Below are 24,591 nucleotides of genomic sequence, written 5' to 3' on the forward strand. Positions count from 1 at the left end.
CTCAAATGCATATAAATCTCGAAAATCAATTTTAATATTCATTAAGGGTTCAAGTTTGAACTTTTGCAGCCATATTGGAAAGTAAAACTAGGAATATTTTTCTTTCATTTCTAATAATTTAGTTGTTCAATATAAACAGCTTCATATTTCCTTAATTGGATTCAAAGATATAGCACAAACGCATATGGCAGTTATTGTGTTTGCTACATAATACATCTTTAAAACGATGTATGCCAAGGCACAATGTACAGCCAACTTTTCGTCCTTAGCTTATTGTACTCTTGCCCCTCCTAAAAATTAATTACAAATAGTGGTGATTAAAATTTTTCCCTCTACAGAAGTTATGAACACTTCAGTGATCGATAGATATCTTGCGTACATAATCCAAAATCACAAGTAAATAAGAGCTTTGATGTCCTGCTGTGCGAGACTTGAATCGACCCCCGAGTGGCAACAATTTGGGGATTACGGAGACAGGCCCTACCATACTGAATATAATTGCAGCAAACTCGAGCCGAGGGTGTGGAGATTGGAGGTGGAGCCAGAGAACTAGGTGCTCATCGACGTTCACACCGTGGTGCACCAACAATGCTCCATTAGCCTCTCTAAATACATCCTTAGCCTGAAAGACCACTCCATCTCTCACCATCACCCAAATGTTCCGAAGCAAGAAGTGTCCTCCTCCATCACCGCTCAGCAAATGAATAATTTCTCATAATACCAATATTTTAGGAACTTTCATTATCTGATGTAATCTTTGGTACTCTGTATCATGGCAAAACTTCCACAGCAACAGGGCAATTCAATGTGATGAAAAGGAAAAATCTCGCATACAACAGGTAGTTATTTATGCTAGTGTAGAGCTCAACCATCTGTTCTGCCACCATAATTAGTTGACAGCATGTACATCATTTGCCACAAAGCGGTATGCTAAATCGCACTTGACCCACATCAAATCACGACAAACCGCATCCCATGCTCAACGAACACACTAATCCCCGCCCAGCACAACAACCGCACCATCAAATATCCTGGTTCCAGAATACCGCTAGAAAGATCAGCATTCCCTTGCCCTACAGGCATTCCAAACAACAGAAAACGAAATAAAACTAGTGTTTGAACTAAAAATTCTACAGGTATTGGCCCTCAACTCTCGTAAAAATCTGCTCAAATCCCAATCCAAATCCCAACCCTTGGACTGTAAGATGATAAAAATTATCCACAAAAATTTATCCCCGTCCCACAAGATTTTGATTAATAGAGCAATCCATAAATACCAGAGAATTTGCAATCCAATCCTGAAAAAAATCTAAGATGGCGCTTAACAGTATCTTCTCCGAAAAAGGGTAGAGACCATCTACGACAAAATGTCATAATATCATCAGTTCCGCAAATGCTCATAACCCAACTTCCATGAATAAATAATAAATAAATAAACAATTTTAGCCGCCAGTACCGTTCCTTTCATATATAGCTAGTAAATGAAAACGGCAAGCACGATAACGCCCAGCTTCCTACAAAAACGTAAGCAGGTACTGTAACAAAATCTTGCAACCTTGAAAATAGGACATCAAACCAAGCTGCAAAACATTTTGCATCACATTCAAATGCTCAAAGACAAAGCAAAGTCGCATGACAACATTAGTAACCTTATCTTGATTAAACTTCAACAGGAACACATAATGTACGACAAATGAGGAATTAGGATGAGGTCATCATGAACTAGTAGCAGTAAATAAGGCGGACGCAGATAGACCACTTCATGAACTAAATCTTAACCCATAATGCCATAATAGCCTCAACAAATGATGCTCTGAAGCAAAAGAAATTAGCAAACTGCATGGAATTCCTAGAATAAAACCAGTACGACTGTCTTAACTATCAAAAAGACATGTAACAAGACTATGCACAACCTTGGCACGGAGGCAATATAAGTTGTGCAAAGACTGGAGCCGCATATGCCCCATCTTCTCAAGTCGACATGCATATTTAGGTCCACCCAAGCCGATAAAGAATGCAGCCGGTAAGCATTAAAACAAAAGAAACTACTTCAGGTTATCCAAGTTTTCCTAAATTCACTCATTGCAACCTCGCTGGTAAAAGTTCTATTGCATAATGAATACAAGAGAAATATCACATGCGCCTGATTTGTATAAACCAATGATCATGCTGAAAATGAGGAAAGCAAATGCCACCATCAAAATGCCCATAGTAAATGTTATTGCTCACTTTCCTATGCAAAGGGATTCCCCCCAAGAGATGATACGGGGCCTTGTGCAGGTATGTTCCTGTGATATCACCATATATTTAGTACATACACAAACTCCAGAAAATAGAAACAACCAGTTGATGGAAGCAACTTACGGCAACTGGGATCCTGAAACATGTCCGGGCATAAATGCTAGACCTAGATGTTAACAAAAAAATCAAGGGACATTAACAGCATCATGAGATTTGCCTGGTAATAATATCAGTCATAAGGAACTTACCTTGAGTTACAGCAGGAACGTATGTTGGCACTGAATTCTGAGGAAACCATGTTTGAGACAAACCTCCAAGGAAAGCATTAGGCAACTGTTGATTTGGCAAGGTTGCTTGCAGTGAGCTCATGTCCAAAAACTGCAACAAATAATAAAAGAACAATTTTGAGCAAAGTACAGAATAATAGAGAACCACTTCAAAGAAGTTTGCACTTTATAACTTAAAAAAGAATACAAATCATTTTTTAAAGCACCCAAGCTCCATGTAAAGCAGTAGCGACAACCCTCATTAGGTATTAGTAATAAACATCAAAGTTGAAGAATAATTATCACTTTCTATACCAGGTCAAAAAAAGAACATTGCCTCCATTAGACCTTGTTACCCATTTTATAACACACGCAAGGATAAAGTTTGAAGTACCTATGATATATAACATTTGAAATGATCTATAAGACAGATCCACAAAATAAGAAGCACCTTGTATCAATAAAGAATAAAAAAAAACATGCATCCAAGTTCAAACCAAATTTACCAAAGCTTGTACTAAACACAGGAATATCATTAACCACTAGGAAAAAAATGAATGTGGATTCAGAACTCTAATCTATAACATTCAGTTACTGTAAAATGAATCCATCTCTCTTAAGACAATTTACATAATCTACAACATTTGAGTTCTTCACTGTCCAAGCAGTCTAGAAAACTTGAACTCAGTTTCCTTACTAGTTATGCTTACATAACCTTAGTACTCAATAACCAAATATTTATTTGCTCACAACTAAAATGATTCACGTGCAGAAAGTTTTCACCGAAATGACATGTCTGATGCCCATCTCTACACGATAGCACTCTAATTTTTCTGTTGAAGCACTTGAGTGTAAGAATGCAGCCTTTGATGGGTTGAAAAGTAAAAGTCAGGCAGATACGAACTTCTCAAGGTTAACAAACAGTAGGCTCATTAAGCATTATGTTGACATTTCCACCTCACCTCAGAGACCCTAAATATATTCAAGACAGAAAATGGACTCTTGCTCTCCTAAAATCTACACTTTCATCCTAGGCTAGCGCAGTGAAAATCATTTTCCATAAAAATAAAATGCTTCTCCTGAATCTCTTCTTTGCAAAGATGAAACAGTTTCTTCTTAAACTCTTTGTAAGGATAAGATTCCATTAAGCAATTGAAGATTTATCTCCTGACTCTTGATCAATGTCATAACATAACACAGAATACCTGAGTAAAATGAACACCATGCTGTGGCTCGCACAGGTGGTTTTTGGCCTTCATCATTAATCATCACTAGAATACAATACAAAAGCATCAAAGTGCTTGCCCAGTTTTGGCCTTCCCCAAGCATTTTTGCAAGCACAGATGGATTCAAGAGCAGTGGTATGATAGTTAAGGATCAATTTAAGATTTAACAAGATGAGCTTCTCTTTCTTTTTCTTTCTTTTATTTTTCTTTTCTTTGGGGGCTGGTGGGTATTATTCTGATATGTTGTATCATATCAAGTTTTTATTTTTCATAAATCCCATGGAACAAAAGATATCTTAACAAAATTATGTTTCAATTGGAAATAGATTGGATGATTTTCAGTGTAAAATAGGTTTTTCTAAATTCCCATGTAAAATTTAAAATTGCAAAACTTTTCATATTATAGCTAGCCCATTTATATGCTACAGCCTGCTCTATTAGGAAATATGCTATCCACAATTTTTGGTGTGAATCTGCACAAACGCAAATAGTTGTACTTATTTCAACAATATCAAGAGGTCTACAATCTAGGCTTAGTAATGCAGTACATATTTGAGAGATGCCAATAGGTCCAGAATAAACTTACTTCACAGTATTTGACATGGAGATAATGTTTAATTTCTGAACTTTTCATATTTTCTAATTTTGAATTCTCAAGATTCTCTTGTTTGGTCGAAACTGGAGCCAGAACCACCAGAATTGTCTACACAATATCAATTTAATCTAGCCATAACCCAGCAAGATGTTGAACTGTAATTAAAGAGTGAATTGTACATAACTTCCTATTACACTTAATACCATTGTCCTACTCCTTGCATGCAAGGAGAGTGAGTCAGTAGATGGTTAAAAGAGTATGTCTTTAGCAAAACATTTGGTTCAGGTTGAAGTCTAACCTTCCCACAGAAGCTTGCAAATGTATGAAGTGAATACAATGTAGCAAACTTCTCTAGGGAAGATAGTTGTCTGTACAAGATGTGATTTTGAAGGTAGTGATATGATAAGATTTGGAAATTCACACCCCTTCAAAACTCAATGACTTCAATTTTTCTAGATGAATTATGCAAAGGTTGAAAAGGTGTCGAGAATGATATCATGTGGTTGATTGTCTTCTAGAGCCTTGGAAGTTGTGTCATGAGAAACTATATTAAGACTACAATTTGGCAACGCTCGACAGCCTAATTTGAAGTTCTTCTATAAGATGTCAATTATAGAGAGGATGAATGCGTATAACTTGGTTGAGGCCATCTGCCATCCATTTACATGATAGGCACAAAAGCGAATAAACATAACACTCATGTTTTCTTCATGATAATGCTGAACTGAATGTCACAATAAGTGAATTTGCCTCAAACCAAGTTTCAATCCCTTTCAGAAAGTTTTACCTAACACAATACTTAATTGGTATTGAAGGGAGAGAAACCACCTATCTTTGACAATCCAACATCATTTCAGCCTTGAAACAAAACCTTTCAACCAAGGTTGGCCAAACTGGACCGAACCGCCTGGTTCGGCCCGTACTGAGCCGACCAAGTGGGTAACTGGGTCGGTTCATCCATTAAACTTGGTTCCAGCCCTGAAGCGGCCGGAACGGGTTCCAAACCAACCGAAACCGGCCGGAAAAGGCCGAAACTGGACCGAACCAACCGGAATCGTTCGGAATTGGCTGATTATGTTCAAACTCGGAGCGAATCGTCCAATTCCCACCGAGTCGATTTGGTTCGGAACCGAGCCCCCTCCCCCTTTGCGTCTTTTGTTAAAAGGTGTTGGGAAGGGCAAACATCTTCTTCTCTGTTAGTTTAGACTTTATAGATCTAAACGGCTCCCCCTTCTCCAAAATCGCATCGATTCAATGTGATTGAAGAAAGATCCAAACCTAAATAAGGTGTACTTTCTCTCTCTTATCTCATTCCCACGATTTTTTTTGGCTCAAAAAAAAGCTCGAAATTTGCAAAATAAGAAAAATTCATACCAAAACTTTCAATTTGGGCTTGATTTTATGATATGTTATAGATCTATAGATGATCCACACAATGATATCAAAATTTTTAATTTTCAGATTATATAATTTTTAAAAATTAAAAATATATTTTTGGATTAAAACATATATATATATAATAAAATTCAAAAAAAAAGCAAAAATAGAAACATATTTAGAGGCATGCAAAATACACTCCAGCAAAATTTGGTGTCCAATTATTCAAGTTTTGATGAGATCATGCGCAGAAACACCTTCCTCACTCTAGGGAGTCAAAAGTGTCCGCTCCAAGTTACCATGCAGGCGAGCTAGATGATCAGTAGCAGCAGGATGAGATGACCAAGTATAGGGCTCAATTTAGGCCCTCATACTCCGAGTCGAGCTTCGATTCTGCGAGTGGCAGGACAAATCCAGAGTTTAGTAGAACCTCCTCAGCCAGAGAGGTCGTCAGAGGCGGTGGCCGTATTGCAACTATACAAGAAGCTTTTGATAGCGAAAAAATCATCCAAAGAAATTCCACCAGGAGCAACCATCCATCATTTAAATCTACATATCTTCCCCAACAGAGATTCAAAGCAGCAGAGGGTTGACATAATGCTGAAAAAAGATAAGGATATGCGGTGAGCTATTGGATCCTATTTCCACTTCAACCACATCCCAAAAAATGTGGCAAACAATACGTACTATAGGTTTGTCATTTTTTTCATATAAACTGCCGGTCCCGGTGTAGATCCTTCAGAATCGAATCACATCTATGGTGAGCTTCTTAACAATAATGAGCTAGAGAAGTGGATTGCCTCATACAAGAGCAAGTGACCCACATATAAACTGACGGTAATGTATGATGGTTGGACCAGTCCTACCAGGCGAAACATCATCAACTTTCTGACATATTGTGATATGAAGCTTTTCTTCCACAAGTCAGTTGATGTTTTTAATCAAGTGTACAATGCCACGTACATCCTCATACTAATGGAGGAGGTGATTGATTAGATAAAACAGAAAAATGTTGTACAAATCATCACTGATAATAGATCATAATATAAGACCGTCGGAGAGATCAACTGGTCCGCATTCGCCCTCATCCACAGCAAGCAAAGAAATCGTTTGAAACAGAAGCGCCTTGACCTTGCATATATTCACTACGATCTGAAGTTGAGGCTGAAGTGCATTCAGAAGAAAGTGAAGCTAAAGTACACAGATCCGATCTATAGTGCTTTCGTTGATGATAAGGATGATCCTATGATCGGATAACTTGTGGGCCAACAGCAAGAGTCGGAGCTTGATGAGCGAGGATCACCTTCACTACCGGCGAGTTTCATAGCCAGCGAGGTTAGGGTCAATGCAGGACAATAGGCAAAGAGCAATATTCCACGCATCCTTCCAACTAATCAGCCATAGCTACAGCCACAGCTACAAAGGAGTCGATCACCACATGACTCCTTGTCTGAAACATCTTCTCAGAGATATGATTGAGAGATGCTTAAACAAGACTACTACGCTACTCGATCGACTCGATCAGGAAGGCGACAAGTCCTTCCAACATAGCTAGACAAAAGGATACGAAGGGTAAGCAAGCAAAGAGTGGCATGAAAGATAAGCAAACAAAGAATGGCACGAAAGATAAGCAAATAAAGAGTGGGACGAAAGGAAAGCAGGCAGCGAATAGCACGAAGGATAAACAGGCAGCTTCCCAACAGACCAAAAAAGAAAAAAAAGGTACCTGCAGCCCCAATGGAGAGTGTGGGGAGGAGCCAGTCACTCGGATTCAAAAACTAGGAGCAGTAGTTTTGGTGGTCATAGATCTGCTGGCCAGAAAGAGTGGAGGGCATGAGACCACCATTTATAAGACAGTCGGATGATCTTCGATTCACCGATGAGTCCCAGTTTATGCATGCTATACAGAAATGAAACCACGGTGCACAATCTGGCAGAGCCCGCGAAGATACGATTGCATATAGGAGACGGACTCCTCAAAGTCATTCAATAGGACACGATGCAGCAGCATATGACCTCGCATATGGAGTAAAATTCATAGATGTATCAGATTCCGAGTCGTATACTAGATCCTATTACCCGCAGCCACATGCAGCCTATGATCCATACGAATACGGATATGGATATGGTGTGTCTGAGGCATCTTGCAGTGGCTACTACCCTACGCAGCCCGAAGCATCTTACAAGTCGGATTTTGCTATCAACTTATTCAGATGGGCTTCTTCACAATCCTTTTATCAGCCATTTTATCAGTTAGAAAATACCTCTTAGAGTCAAAGCTTCAATGAGAGATCCGAGAGTGCTTATAACCCGAAGCACGTTTCTTATGGAATGAACATACAGAACTGCAACACCGCTTGGTTATAGGGATAGGCTGATGTGCCTCCTGACTATACTAATGATCCGGATATCTACGAGAGGCATCACCACTCGATGATTAAATATATGTAATTGATTGTATTATTTTACATTTTTTATCTCACTACGATATTTCATGTTGCTCTTGTAGCATGCAATATCTCACTAATCATTTTATGTTTTGCATCATTTTAAAATAACAAGATGCATCATTTAGCTTAAATCAAGATCATAAAAACATGAAAAAACATCAAATTAGACTTAAAATTATTAAAAAAATTTAAAAAGATTGATTACCAGTTAATTGAATTTAAAAAACAAAAAAAATAGATGTGCCGATTTCGAACCGGTACCGTACTGACCCGTCCACCAACCGGTACAAGTTTTGGTACTGGTTCGGCGGACCTTGCTTTCAACTGAAAAAATGGCAGATGCTAGATTTGTCGTATTGAAAGGTTTGGTAGTCAAATGAGAGAGACTTGTTTTAATAATACACTATTCTATGAGCCTGCCTAAACTCATCTATATTGGCAGCAATGCGTAAACTAATAAGGACAGACTAAAAAATTGAATTGGTAATGATCTTCCCAATGCTAGTATGTTTTCTGGAAAGTCCAGTCCATGTGAAGTATCAACCATCTAGATCAGCTCTTAAGCATTATTTTATTTTCGTCTCCTCACCTTAAAAGTTCATTTAGACATAAACTTATTAAAAACACTACAGAAGATAGCTATGAAATCAAATTACTTACCTAAAAAGCTCTAAAATTAGTGGCCGCTAAATTTTGCTAACAGCTGCTAAATTCCAAAATCGTTTAAAATCTTTTTATTTTTGAATTATGCATAGAAAAAACTTAAGAGATGACAAGGGGCATGAATCACCACTAAGAATTTATACAAACACTAATATGTTATTTTAGGGTTTTCAATATAAAATTAGACAAGAGACTTATATAAAATATAAGTGCAATATGAAAGTATGCAAAACTGCAGCTATGACCAAAGTACGCAAAACTGCAGCTAACTCATTCAGTAACTCCTAACACCACATCTTGTGAAAGAGCATTTCAGTAACTCATTCAAAGTCTGATGTGTTTATTAGAAACCCTAATATGTTATTTTAGGGTTTTCAATATAAAATTAGGCAAGAGACTTATATAAAATATAAGTGCAATATGAAAGTATGCAAAACCGCAGCTATGACCAAAGTACGCAAAACTGCAGCTAACTCATTCAGTAACTCCTAACACCACATCTTGTGAAAGAGCATTTCAGTAACTCATTCAAAGTCTGATGTGTTTATTAGAAACCCTGTTTTTTTTGAGGGGATATTAGTAACCCTGGTTAAAACTGATTATGCACAAACTTGAGTGAAATCAATTTGTGCTGCTTTCCTCTTCTTCTTTTCCTCTCACCTTCTATCTCTTATTTCTCACCTTATTTTCTTCTAACTTCTTCCTTCCCGACTTCAAGGCTTTACTACATACAACTGAGGAAAACAGAGGAACCGCTGCTCTGCAGTGTTTATTATCATATTCAAATTTAACCCTCATCAGACTTGTTATAGGTTTGTTTGCCAAAACTTTAGGCCAAATCAAGATCAGGGAAATCTAGACGCACATAATGCAGGCGCACTTTCTAAGGGAATTTCAGGGTTTGTGTTTATGCTTCTTGTAGTTAGTGCCCAGATTGATGATCACTGACATCTGTAACACTCTCTATTTGTTTATCCCTAACCATCTCCAGGAAAGAAAAGGGATGGGAGGTGGGGAGGGGCGAATAGCTAATAATAGCATCCCACTCTTCTTTTTTTTTTAGGAAAAAAATACCATTAGTATTGTTAGAAATAACATACCATATTGCTAGCTTCTGGCTCTGAGTCATATGGGAGGTCAAAGGGATTTGTTGATTTTCGTTCTTGAGTAGTCCCACCCTGTAAAACACAAATTAATCAAATTATTAAAAAAATGCATGTACCTGCAGGTGTTTTTATATAAAGACCTATACTTGAATCAATATCAGATGCATTTGCAAAGATTTTTATGTGCATATTATATAAGCACAAACTACTTTCAGGCAACATTCTGAAACCCTATTCATTTCATGCAAATGTCACCCACATGACGGGAAATAAGGGAAAATAAAATTCCTCCCCATCTGTGATCAAAAGAGAAACAGTATATCCCAATTTATAGTTTAGGCACATAATCTGCAGTGCATATGCATTGTGGGTCTGCATGACTGGTGGGGCCAACCACCAAACACCCCTTATTGGCGACTTAAATGTATACAAATGTTCTGTACACCAATAATTCTACTTGCCATATACATGGTATTGGAGTAAAAATCAACTATAAGAACAAAGCAAAAAACATCCATGTTTGATAACAAAGCAGCATTAGCTTCAAGCCCTTGGCCTTGCATCCTGCCTACCAATCATAGTGGTTGATTTTATCATTTAATTTCATGCATTAAGTACATCAAAATATCAAACCTTCTTTGCCTTTCCAAACCATGAATCTATAACGGACCATAGAGTGCAATGGGTTTCTCAATGCAGTAAACTATTTGATTCACACTGTATTAGCTGATACATCAGTCCTGGATATATCACTAATGGTTTCGACAAAATAGAGATATGCTAATTAAATTCATATAAGACTACTGGATTTGAATCGAACATGGTTATGCTTTAGATTTCATACTTAGATATGAATACCTGTATACACATAGAATACACATAACCTCATCTCGTAGTATTTCAAATCAGACACAATTATGTCTTTGTAATTCGCAAATGGGTACAGAAGTTAACACAAAATAGACTACGACCAACATCCAAAACACTGTTACATTTTTAACTAGATTCTCTTACCATAAATGGAGCTTTGTGCCACCAACTTCAGAGGCACAAACCCAGTAAAGTTTGCCAAACACCTTGACAGAAAATATACAAGGCACCACAGCTCAGTATCTTATATTCGTTAATAAAGCATGCATTCCCTACCCAAATCTGGCCTTCCCCTGCTTTCTCTTACATGTTATCCCTTTTCAGCATTGCCACAGCTTCATGTGTGCATGTGTGATAATTTTAGATGGAACCAGAGCTGGTGGAGCCCAACAATCCTAATCAGGTTCCCAAAGGGGATAGTATGTGGGTTGATGGTAATGTTAAGTTGAAGCAGTAAAATAAGTCGATTCTTTATCTTGTTCATGTTTGAGCAAGCCAAAGTAGGGCTTACAAGAAACCTGCCATCACTGCTACAGTGAAGGCAGTTAATGAAACTTTTACTAGCGTTGGTGCAATTGAGGCTAATGTGCTTAATCATCTGTGCACCTTTAGATCAACATATGATCAGATCGAGAAACTAAAAGATCTTAGTGGAGGGTCACAGGATGACAATGAGAAGAAGATTAATACAAGAGAGGATCAACACCACACTCATATAGAGGTATTGCAAATTATTCAGCACTCATTTCCTGTGAGTATGTAAGTGTTTTGGTTATATTAGTTTTGTGTGGTTGTTTGTCAACATCAGCTCAACCCCAAAGGTGAGGCCTACTTGAACAAGCCAATAGAACTTGATGAGGAATGGCAATCGTTTGTGGAAGGACTTCTTCACCTTTCCAAGCAGGTCCTCCTCACAAGGCAGTATATAGGCACGCATCCCTTGACATCACTTCACCTTCCCTCACTTCACTTTGACACTTGGCTTGGCAGACACTTATTATTAACTTTTGGTGTATTTGATTGAAGGACAGTAATTCTATTTTGAGCTTGCAATCATGCACATGCTTGTCACTATAAGGAACCAAATTTATTTTTTGGTGCCTTGTACTCTGAGGCTGTTTTGTGTTCATTTTATATTTGGTAGTAAGCAGCTATCTAGATAGATGTTATTGTAAGTACACTCCTAGCTAAAGTTCGCCGTCTCGGTACCAGACCCCGTACTGGTGCCACACTAGCACAGTGTTGGTACAGAATTTTGTTGGCATACTGAATATCGGTACACCATCCGTACCGGATACCAGTACTGAACCGGTATGGTACGATTTGTCCCGTACCGCCAGGTACGGTCTGCCCTATACCGCCTGGTACGGTCTGCCCTATACCGCCTGGTATGGTCCGGTACAATGTACCATGCTCCTGGCGCTAAGATACTACTATCTCATTGCTTTCTGACTATTTAGCAAGTGTCAAGGATGGTTTATCTACTGATAATAGCAAACATGTAGTTCTGCCATTTGACATTTCTAATTGTTCCATGGATGCTTGCCCGGCAATTCTGTCCTATATACAAATATTTTACCTTCTTGTCTTGTGCTTATTGCTACTGTTCAATGTGTTGTTGGGCTATGTACGATTGGTCAATTGTCACAGGTGTTGTTGAGTTATTCGTTAATCATTTTGTTGTTAAGTTAATTGTGATTAGTTGACTACTACGTTTCGTTTTCTTGAGCTAATGTGTGACTGTATGATTGGCATGGCAGTTGTTTAGCTAATTCATATCAATTCTGTTGCTGAGCTATAAGTGTTGTTGATATATTGCTCTCTTTTAGACCACATGAGGTTCACTATTAGTATTGTACTTCTGTTCTGTTATCTCCCTTGCTTGCAGCAGCCCATGTATTCATTTCTTAATTTATCTAAAAGCAGCCCATGTACTTTTGTTCGGGTTTTTGTGATACCTCTTTTATTCATTTCTTCTTCGTTTCTCCTAATTTACCTTGCTTTTGAGAACAATAAATTATTTGGTTTCAACTGTAACGTTGTACTTCTCCATGCCTAACGTGTTGAAAGCAACATGATATCTGAACTGTTTTCCAACTTCTTCTTGTTGCTGGAAAAGCAGTAATACATGTGTAAATATGCCTTTTCAAACTACATATGTATATATCTCTTTTTGACATTGGGACACACAGCTTGGCTCCTTGAGGGCCCTCTGTATTTTGTTTAAAGAATAATAATCTATTTTTATTTAAATATAAAAATAATAACTTGCAAATAGATTTATTTAAAGCATCTTTAATTGATGAAAAATTAATTCTTCTAGATCCTTTATGAAACCAATTGAATTAAAATAATACAATAAATGTGAATAAACTTGATTAAAGTCAAGAAAAAACCATATGCACGATTTTTTAAAGCATACCTTCACATGAATAATCATATTTTGTTAATTATGCTTGTATTTGATATTTCTCTCATGTAAACAAAATACAGTGGGTTATTTGACACAATAAATAAATACTCATAACCAAGGTCCGCCGTACCGATACAGGTACCGGTCGGCATACCTGTGGCGGCTCGGACCGGTACGTACCAGTCTCATACCGGTTCTGTACCGGTCCGTACCGGTCCATACCGGTCCCATACCGGTTTTCCAACGATAAGCTACCGGTACCGGATTCCACGCTGATCTGGTACCAATCCCAGACCGGACCGGTACATACCGGCCGATACGGACCGGTACGGTAGACCATGCTCATAACAAAGTAATGACATAAATTTATTAGATCACTCTTCATAAAATTAATATTGAAATTTGAATTTAAAGAATTAAATGCACTCCATAATTACTCATGCATTCTTGTATTACATCCAAACCTTTATACCACATTCATCAAGCTTTGTGAATTGTGTTTGATGTAACCCTGCTAATTACCATTGCCAGCCCTAACGAATATATCCCACTGATTAATTTCTTTTCGCATTCTTGCATAAAAAGTCCATTTCATTATTGTTTTTGCACAAAAAGGATGGATTATTTTTTGCAAAATGATACACCTTTAGGGGATCCCTTGACAATTTTGCTCATGCATCTGAGTACAATGTGGATGGTAGTCTAACCAAATATGTATCAAATGTTCGTATATATGTATCAAGTGCTCAGCAAATATGTACAAAAAACTCAGAAAATGTGCATAGTCTATCTTGTACCTAGATTTAGGGGCAAAATTGTCTAGAGACAACTAAATATATATTGCTTTATAAGAGAAAAGCATTTCACACAAAATTCATAATTAAATGGTTATTATGCAAAATTTACCGATTCTTCTCTACAAGACAAAGAAATAATAGAAGTTCACATCCCTCAGTTGGATGTATATTTATCAAAATAATAAAATATTATGTTATTGGATTGGGTGATCACAGATCACGATTATTCACAACAGCTAGAATGTGCGCCTACATGCCAACCTCTAACATCAATGACAAGTGGGTTATCATATTCACCCTTCAATTAATGACCAAGAAAGACAAAAGTAGAAAAAATAAAATAAATCTATGTTTATCAATTTTACTAAAAATGTCAAGATGGAATCATCTCCAACTTTCTTGGTAAAGGAATCATATCATCCATTTATTGCTGCTTTCTGTGATATGCTTAAAATAACAGGCATTATAATGTCATAAGAGGTCTTCAATATGTTATAACAAAGTAATGGAATCATGATATGTCGTACCATCCCATACCACCCAGTTTGGGGCACACCATACCGGATAGAAACCAATATAAAACTCAAGTTTGAGAAACCTTCATTTTATTAATTATGTTATTAGCACATTCGTATGTATTATTGATTACTCATGATGATAGCTAAGAATCCTAAATTCGTTTTTCCACTAAGCTGGGCCAAACCTGGGGTCATTGAAGCAATTGACAAAAAATTCAGCAAAATGGACAAGATATTTGACTCCAGAATTTCAAATGTCAGAGCTCCTAGGCTTTTGCTCTCAAACAGAGAATTCAGCACAGCAAATTAACTAGAACGATTAAATCAATCAATCAAGCCCTGGGCTAGTTGATGTTACTAGAACAGCAATCATGTCTCCACTGTTCAGGCTCAGTATTGTATTCGAAGTCCAGATACTAGCACATTTAATAGTTTTAAGCTGAAAAGGGAGCTGATGTAGCAGATTTACCTAGACTGCACTTGAAAATCAGCCTTACAGTGATATCTAAAGGCTATCTACTCTGACCATGAATATTCACAGCAAAAAAGAACTCAAACTTGTTATTAGAGTTTTAAATATTGACCTGATGCAAGAAGATAGGGTGGTGAATTCTTGTAGAATCAACTCAAATGTATTCCTAAAGTTGATTTAAATTCAAATTAAGATATCTCCAAACCTTTGTTAACACAGGACAACTAAAGACTTTCTAAATATACAATATCCAAAATCTTGTAGAACTTTATGGAGAAAGCCACCAAACCACTTCTAAAAAAATAATGCTATTAATATTACTTAAATAGGAATCTAAAATCTATCCAGAAAGTTGCTGAAAAGATCAACAGAAGAACAGAACAAAAAATTGTTTAAAAATATACCAATTATTTCTAACTAATGTCATTGTGAAAATAGAAAGTACAGGTGGAAAAAAAATAAATTTGAATATTGAAAATGCATTCTATGTGGAGGGCTCCTTAAAGAAGGATTCCCAATTTCCTATTGATGGAGTTACTAAAGTCTCTCATTGTGATCTGAAATCCATTCCTCTTCAGTACCCATCAATCTTCACAAGACATTCTCTGAGGTAAGTGTTCGCAATCTTCTAAACTGAGAAAGTGGCTGAGTTTGCTTGTGATTTGCTGTATCATTCACTGCAACCTCTTGTACAGAAAGCAAGGGCTGTTTATAAATACTTGTTCCCTCTTAAAGCAACAAATATTTTGCTAATAGCACCAATATTTGCTGATTGGCAGTGCTCCAACCGCATAAGTTAGAAATCCAAAAAACATTCCGATGCAAAGTGAGTTCATTGACCCATTGATCATGTATATACATAGTTGAAGTAGTTTGGCATAAAGAGGCATGTTTCAAGGCATCAAAAATAAAAAGATGGCATTCCTACAGCTGGATTTAATAAAATACATGTGTAAAATCATACAGTCAGTTTGGATCAACAATACTATTCATCAAATTAGGTTTACGAAGAATTTTCATTTCTTCGTTAGAGTCATAAGTCATAACCATCTTCTTTTTGTATTAGATCACCAAAGTTGGACTGAGTCATGGACTCATGCTCCTATATAACCAAAATCCATCATCTCATTCAGCAATTCCCAAAAATAATAACTAGCATGATTAGTATTCTGATATTCTGTAGACTAGCTGACTTGGGGTTGCCTTTCCTGCTTTAAAATGCAATGTGGCTTCCTTTCTATTGTGAGGCCTCTTTGTTATTAATGTTTGTTTACACTTTCACGGTCGATATAATCACATCATACCATTCCGTACCGAAGCGTCCCGAGGTGTGTATCAATCCGTATCGAGACATACCGAGGTATACCAAGATAAAAAGTATGAAAAATGGTTAAAAGAATGTTTCGGCATGAGGTGCTACCGTACCCCACCGAACCAATAAGATACTCGTACAGTACCCAGTACCGAGATTGCAGACCTTAAATCGAATTTTAGTAACTATTGTAATTCAGTTATAATTTCATTATAGCAATCATTACATAAAATGAAATAGACATTGATTGACATTGCCAAAGTTTGTTATGAGAATATGTTTTTCACTTTATATGTAAATAAAACAATATTTTACAACTAAAATATTTACAAGATCTCTATGGGGGGGAGTGATGACATAACCAACTATTATAGTTAATTGTTATTAATATGCACTATTTTTTACTATAACATTTTTTATTTTTTATTTTTAAATATATAATAGATATTTTTTCAAAAAAACTGGTATTGTCTAGACTCGAACTGCAGAACACTGTTGTATTAGAATCCGGTGATATCAAAATCAGCTTTTAATAATATTGCAGGTGGATCAAAAGCAGCAATAGGATGAAAAGAGGGAGAGGATGAATCCTCGCATTTTTTATATTGGTTATAGATTCAGTTTTCACATATAAATTCTATCTGCATGTTCATTGGATATCTTGTTCAAAAGGCTAACAAATTGATACCATGCAGGCTGTATAAGCTGGATAAGGACCATGCGCCAGTTCTTCCTAGCATCTTTCTGTTTCTCAAAGGGCGTAGATGTAAACTGTTGGATATAAACTACCATAAACAGTTGGAATGTGAAATGGTAGCAGTCGGGCGCCTTTTGAAATGGTTGTAGACAATTTATATGTTATATTAAAATACTGTTTGATTTGAATAGTAGAACTATTCGAGCATGGTAACAAATGTTGATTGAATAGTTGGGTTTTATAATGTGCAATTTTGTTCGATTAGACTGTTATATTCTTGTGAATGCAAAACTTTTTGTTTGATTCAATGGTTATAGCACTTGGGTAGTTTTTATTCAAGTGGCAGGTTGGAGATAAGCTCATCACTCCATTTCAAGGGTGATGGGATACTCTTGAGCTACATGACCAAACAAACAGGTGAACTGCAGTTGCAACTTTCAGTTAAAAATAAACATTAGAAAGCTACTTGCTGCAACTGCAGCCCCTACAAACCAAACAATGAATTTGTAACTCCAAGTCCAGTAGTTCAACCCAAGTCACCTCAAGTAAACATAGCTGGAAGTTGCTATCCGAACAGAACCTTAGCTCCATTTACATCCACTATTTAAGTAAATGGCCACATGCTTGTGCGATAAAGACAAGCAGGCATGACAAAGACTTGAAAAACTTACATACCATCAAAGGCGGAACGGATGAAGAAAAGGATGAACCAGCCACACCGCTAAATGACACATCGAAAGCTGTGAGTTCATCTATGGCTGATTTTTGCAAGCCACCCGTGGCAGGCACCTGCAAATGATTTAAAACAATAAGCTTAAAAGGCAGAGATGTTATATCTTGCATATAACATCAGAAAAACTGAAGTACCTCTGAAACCTTCAAACCAATAAACTGATCAGCAGATGCAGGATGGTTATGCACAGGAATCTGTGGCTCAGTGGTCTGTAGTAAAGCCCCCAATGAAGTTTGATGAATATTCCAAGTCGAATCATCAAAAGCATTCCAAGACTGCAAAAACAAAAACTATTACTTGGAATATCATCTCTAATTGAACATGTTCTTGGACATGTTTGTGGCAGTAAAATGACTCCAGAAACATTATTACCACACCAAGTAGCACCAATGACACTGTTGACAACAAGAAGACCAGTGGTTTTTTCACATCAAAATTTCACATTAAAATATTCCTTACCTGAGAGCTGTTTGTGTCTGCAAATCCTTTAACTTCATGTAAACTCACATGCTGCTGATCAGCTATCGAGGATGAAGTTCCACAGGTAGCAGAATTTTGTATTGAAAACCATTGCAAGTCATTACTTACTGATGCAAATAAATCATTCTTCCCTTTAGGTGGCTCTTCACCAGGAGGCACGACTGATGGAAGCCCCTTAGTTGTTTCAAAAGTAGGTCCCACTTGGTGAGGTAAGTCAAATGTAGCCCATCCAACATTTTCTGATAAAAGAACAGCCGACGTTTTCTGCTCAGAAGGGGTAGTAGATGAAGACTGATCATTGATATGTGCAAACAAATCTATAGATGGAGTTGCAGAAGTGATTGGTTGCTGCACAATTGACAGACTGAAGGGGTCCTGATTCATGGCATGTGCAGAAGCAGATAACTGTGAAGAGGGAGATGTGGATGGCTCGGATTGTGGGGTTACAGATGCATGTTTGGTCTCAAGGACAGTATCAATCAAGCTGCCTGAATTAGCTGGCTTAAGAGATATCGAGTTTCTCTCAATGGATCCAAAGCTGCCTGATGATGCAGTTGTCTGAATTTAACAAAAAAAAAAAAGGGATAAACTTGACATGTGTACAAAATTCTAATTCAGTTGCTTTACCTTAGAAAATGGCAAATCACAAGCAATAGCACAAGATATATTACTCACCTGTGGGTGTGGGATCCCATCTAAGCCCCTCTTAACATTTGCCTCGGAGTATGTATTCAATGTCGTCCGGGGCTGTCCATCTTCGATTAAGATATCCCTTACTTGTTGTAAAGGAGGGCTGCTATACCCTATGTCCTGAAAGTTTGGTGACTGACCATCAAATCTCAATGGATCGCCTGTGCTAGACACTGAGTAGTCCGAATTTCTCGAAGCATAACTTTCATTGGCAAATCTGTCCTCATACATTTGCTCTCCCTGACGACCTGGACTGTATATGAAGCTAGAAACCTTCCCTTCATAATACCCACGATCTGAACCAGGTTTTCTACTTAAAATCCCAGTTTGCTTCCCATAGCGCCTTTCTTCATATTGATTTTCATAAGGTGGACTCTGAGAAAAGGAATGATAGGAACTGGCCCTCCGGTGTTCTTCTTCATGGTACTTATGGCTCTTCCAGAGAATGAAAACCTTGATGTTAGTAGTAATTAATGACTGTATATTAAGGAATAAGTTGTTTTGAGAATAACAGAGATCGAAGCATATGATGCACAAAATAAACTTCACAATGAGAAACACATAAGTTAGTAAATAAATTACCTGCGTGTCTCTGGGTGGCTTGTCTGAGGACCTCCCCCTCGCATATTTCTTATCCACATAAACATTTTTTATAAATTCCCTAATCTTGTCAACATTGCTGCGAAGTAAACAAGGTCAGAAGGCTGTCCTTTTCTTCACAAAATATTGTTGTACAAAATTCACTACCATATGTAGTTAGTAGTCTTACCTGCTATCAGGTAATCTCATTTGTTGCGAGTCCCAGTCCTTCAGAAATATTTCCCTGGCACGCTGCAACAAGCAATTATCACATGAAGGTGGGGGCAACATATTTCAATTTCAGCCAAACAAAGAAAATCGAGTGAGCATATTTCTTTACCTGATTACCACCCTTTTGAAGAGCCTCAACTTCTTGAGTAGTAAACTTAGCCAAGGACACCGATTTCACACGGTGTGTAAATTCCCGACTGCATGATAAAGAATACATTCACGCATCAGACTCAAAAAGAAGGGTGATTGAACTGAAATAACATTCTTTTTATGCTAATATGCAACAAAAGTATCAGTCATTTCAAGATGTTCCAGTTGATGTATCTTAATCTGTTTAATAAATAAGATTAAACATGACTACCTTGAACAAATATACTTAGCATTTGAAATGTATGGTTTCAAGCAACCAAATGGAAGGCATGAAACAGGGGGCACAAAGAAATGCAGCTGTAGTGCATCATGTAATATCATCACCAAGCACAGAATATGACAAGACCGAACGAGCACAACAAAAAGCTTTCCAAAGAAACTCTTCTACCCTATCAGATGGTAATAAAGGTATGGAATTTAAACAAAATGACAGATATTGGAGTCAATTCAATGGTTTGATCCATTGGTTATACTATATCTAAGGCATATCCATAAAACTGGGATAAGATTAATTCTTACAACCCAGCTTCTGTAATTGCTGAATATTCACAAGCGCATGATTTTACAAGCGCCATATCTCAGAATTTGGTAATCCCTCCTCAAAAGTGTTCTCAAGTTCCTAGCAGTTATATACAAAGTAGAAGATATTTTCCATCTGGAAGCCTCCACTTTTTACAGGTCTGTCTGCCACCTCTTGCTATGTGAAGGTTATCGCACATTGTTTGTCTAGTCAAGAAAATCAAAAATTTTCAAGAAAATTGAAAAAGTAGAAGAAACTAAAAGACATCAAGAGAAGTTATCGCACATTATTTTAGAGTATGTGCATGACATAAGTTCTTTTTTTTATAGCTTTATTCGAGTTTCAGGACTTGGTGAAAACCAATACGTCCTGGCCAACATATCTCAGTTTCAGCTAATACCAGGCTGCTCATTTATCTTGGGTTTTGCCAGGTTTTTAGTAATTTCAACTCTTCTCGACCAGCAAAAAGCCAACTGAAACAAATTAAAACCCTTTTTGTTTGATACCAAATCTTTCATCCCTTGTTTCTCAACCTTGTAAATGCTCTTAGTACATTGTTTCATCCTTTATCACTAGAAAACCCATGCTACCTTGAGATTCTTGAATTTTTATTCATATTGCTAATGTATGATTGATAATTCCTTCATTCTGATTTATCGGGACTAGTTATGTGCACTGCTATAGCCATTTATAAGACATACAGACAGGAATTAATGAACAATTAATTTTCTTTTCCTGAAATTGCTTTGGCTTTTACATTTTCCTATTTTAAACTTACAGGACACGTTATTGCTTGCGTAAAAATCATTGAGTTTACTGACAAATATTTTATTTATTAATCTTTCTTCTTACGATAGATAATGCTAAAGGCTTTATTTATTAATCTTTATTTATTAATCATTAGCCTAAAGCCTCTGTCCTAAAATATCTGCATTGGTGGAAAGTTTCCTCAAGGCCTGTTTGAACCCATCACAAAGAAAAAAAGGTGGAAACGTGTCAATTTATCTTTTTTTTGTTTACTTGTCTAGCGGCACTGATAGAGATCAAAGTCTTTCCTGATCTCAACTATGGAGAGTAGAGGTAAACAAGATCAGGACCCTCCACTGGATTTTTCTTATCCAGGAGAAGAAAAACACGTGCATTAATTGCAACATTCTAGAAATCAAGTTGGAAATCGAATCAAAAAGAGGCAGACTTTTTTTTATCCATTTTAGCGAGTCCATTAACATGACCAGTTTTCCCAAGTTAAAACTAATTCAGTATCATTCACATAAATTCAATGCAGGATGTAGTAAAAGAAATGGAAATCATCCTCTTCCTCTCATGCAACCAACACAAAAATGGAAAGTTTTTAAGAGCACGCAGTCAGAGTTGTTAGGCTCAAAATTTTGTCTAAATGACACCTTAAATATGAAGGATAAAAACATATGCATGCTCCTTGTTTTTTGTAGAAAAAAATGATGAAGCTCCAGTCTCCCTTCTCTTCCTCCAATCATGGCAAGGACAAAATACAAAGTAAAAATCTTAATGTTCAGACCATGTTTTCCTTGGTTACTTCTCGGCTTTCATGTTTAGATGTAGCAAACCAAAGAGACAAGTAACATGTAAACAGATGTTACAGACTGTCTAGCTGGAGAGTGATCGAAGTAAACATACAGAATTACACAGTAACCTGAACAAATAAATCAGGAGTTTCAATAGAACCTAGCTTGGCCATCATCTCAAGTCCAATCCTCAAGACACTGAAGAGAAGAACTATCGAACTCAATACACTTATATGTATATCCTCACTATCAAATAATAATTGATGATTTTAGTATAGAAATACTCTCTATCTTAATCTTTCCTCCAGCGTCACAGAAAGCATATGCTGAGAATATAAAATGTTCCCGACAAAAAGGACCAGATCATTTCTTTGCAGTTCAGAAACAAAAACAAAGGTGTCAGTCTCTCCAAACAACGAATCAGCATGTGGAGGAGGCTCAAATATCATGGATTTAACAAAAACAAATCAAAATACTCACTGAATCCCGCTGCAAGTCATACAGACAAAAGTCCAAAAAGTTGTACACACATACTGCGGACCCTGTACCACAAGAAAGAGAGTCAACAAACACTTAGACATATTTGTAGAGAAAAAAGAAAAAGTCCAATTACTGATTAGACCAGTCATATCTTTTAAGAAAACATTTCCATTTATTGATTAGAATAGACATATTTTACAAGAGAAAAAAAATCATTTTCTAATCAGGACGGGAAGAGGAACACCGATCTCGATCAATCAAGCAACTTAAGTTGGACAAAGAACGAGAAAGCAAGAGAAATTACCAGGCTGTTGCAATTGATGCACTTTCTGTTCGGAGGAAGCTTTAAGAGACCTCTAATGATCTTCTCATTTCTCTCCTCCTCCCTTTTGCTACTCATTTTCACAAAGAATCACCAAACGTGTCGCGATTCCAAACGAAAACCTTTGCGAGAACCGAGCAAATTGAGCAAAAAATAGGATCTTTCTCAGTCCGAATCAAAACTCTAAACCTCAAAAAAATCAGTCCAGAAACCCATTTCCCTCAGCTGCTAGTCAAACTCATCCACCACTGACCTATATTTCCACAGCAACCGATCGATGGATCCGATTCACCCAAGGTTCACTTTGAAAGCTAGGGTTTTCTCCCTTCAAAGGATCGAACTTTCAAGAAGTAAAAGAAGTCGGGATTCGAATCTAGGGTTTATGGAGCTGGAATTTGAAGAGAAATGGGGAAGTCTGGACCGATCCAAACGCACATGGGGATTTTCTTTTGGGATTTTGCCGTGAATTATGCGGAGATATTATTGAAGAGAGAGTGGGGGGGGGGTGCGGGGGGCGTGGAGAGAGAGGGGGAGAAAGAAAGAGAGCAGAAGCGGTGGTTTCGAAAAGAAAGGGTTTTTTATATAATATTTTTATTTTTAATTTTTTTAATAAAGACGTGGCGGCTACCGGCAGCTTCCGGTTGCTAGGACGGCCTTTACTGGCTGAAAGCATGCACTGCAAGGAGAGGTACGGTAATGTCCTTCAATGTTAAAATGCGAATATAGTTTACAATTTTTGTTAAGGGGAAAGGTTTTAAAAAAAAAATTAATATCTTCCTAAATATCAATTTTTTTATAAATATTTTTTTAAAATTAATATTTGTATGTATATCCTAATAAAACAACTTATTTTACTATTCTATTTTTTATTCTTATTTTTTATATGTACTCATGCCATCTAATGCCGTTAAAAAAATTAATGGTTTTAAATTGAAATGACTAAAATATTCGCAAAAAAAAAAATTATAAGACGATCTCAATGAAAAACAAAAAAATAATTTCAAATTTTAATTTTATTTTTAATTAAAATAAATATAATTTTTATTAACAATGTTAGAACAACTGTTATATTAGAAATATTTGTGCAAAAACCGTATTTTATGACAGTACATAAATAAATATAAATTTTAAGAAAATATTTACACATATCTAAATTTTAGAAGGGTATTTATGTAAAAAAACTTTATTTTACTTCATTTACTTTATATTTTACTTTGAACGAAATAAAAATGATGTACCAAAAAAAATAGGTACAATTACAACCTACGTCATCATTTATATTTATTGGCCTATATTTTGATTTTATTCATATCCTGCCCTTAAGAAAAAGATGGGCGAAAACGATACGAGTTTTAAAAAAAAATTCTTCTTTTTTGTTTTGGTTCAGGTAGAGCTTTTTCTTTAGAATCCAGATTTGTCATCCTCCTCCTTGCTTATAAAGAAGTCATACTGTGGGCACTTTCCAAGTGATGTCCTGTTTAAGAGAGGGGGACATGCGTAGACTCTACCATATAGAGATGGATGATATGTGCTTGGAAATGCAGGAGTGAGATTGCATTTAAATTCCAAGGGTCTCTCTCAGTCATGCATGGAACAAGACTAGTTGCACCATCATAGGCATATGATGCAAGTTAATGCATTTGAATAAGTGGTCATAAAGTTTCGAGCTACAAATTTTTCTTATATGTATGTTTCAAAATTTTGTTCATCATTTTAGATGCATTTTAACATTTAGTGGATACAGAAAGATATTTTTCTATAGTTGCCACATCTGCCATTCATATTGCCATGAGAAAAAGATAGGTCATAAAGAGTTGAATTGGGATCACTTATTTATTGCTATATACTGGACAATTAGG

At 36.6% G+C, this 24,591-nt stretch overlaps 1 protein-coding gene across 21 annotated transcripts; it reads right to left on the bottom strand.

Moving 5' to 3' along the window:
- Positions 1-726: 726 nt before the first annotated feature.
- On the bottom strand, positions 727-23,316 carry ZIGA4 (ARF GAP-like zinc finger-containing protein ZIGA4). Of its 21 annotated transcripts, none has more exons than XR_015975139.2 (16): positions 22,715-23,316; positions 22,411-22,472; positions 19,826-19,913; positions 19,676-19,737; positions 19,489-19,585; positions 18,892-19,341; positions 18,196-18,774; positions 17,871-18,011; positions 17,679-17,792; positions 9,919-9,996; positions 2,490-2,619; positions 2,365-2,407; positions 2,230-2,288; positions 1,457-1,514; positions 1,278-1,357; positions 727-1,073 (listed from the first exon to the last, which is right to left on the bottom strand). XR_015975139.2 is itself a non-coding variant. In XM_088715468.2 (14 exons), exons 1-13 carry the CDS (start codon positions 22,808-22,810, stop codon positions 2,234-2,236), a joined length of 1,995 nt encoding a protein of 664 aa, XP_088571594.2. In that variant the 5' UTR covers positions 22,811-23,316; the 3' UTR covers positions 727-1,031; positions 2,230-2,233. The 21 variants fall into 21 exon arrangements, 12 of the variants coding, with proteins under 12 accessions (XP_088571594.2, XP_088571595.2, XP_088571591.2 ...); XR_015975136.2 differs by having other exon boundaries at positions 18,892-19,359; positions 22,715-23,288; XR_015975137.2 differs by having other exon boundaries at positions 809-1,031; positions 18,892-19,359; positions 22,715-23,288.
- Positions 23,317-24,591: the final 1,275 nt, after the last annotated feature.

The sequence above is a fragment of the Phoenix dactylifera genome, chromosome 2 (genome assembly GCF_051530095.1).
Source record: "Phoenix dactylifera cultivar Ajwa chromosome 2, Ajwa_hap1_PhDact_Kaust_v1.1, whole genome shotgun sequence".
Taxonomy (NCBI): Eukaryota; Viridiplantae; Streptophyta; class Magnoliopsida; order Arecales; family Arecaceae; genus Phoenix; species Phoenix dactylifera.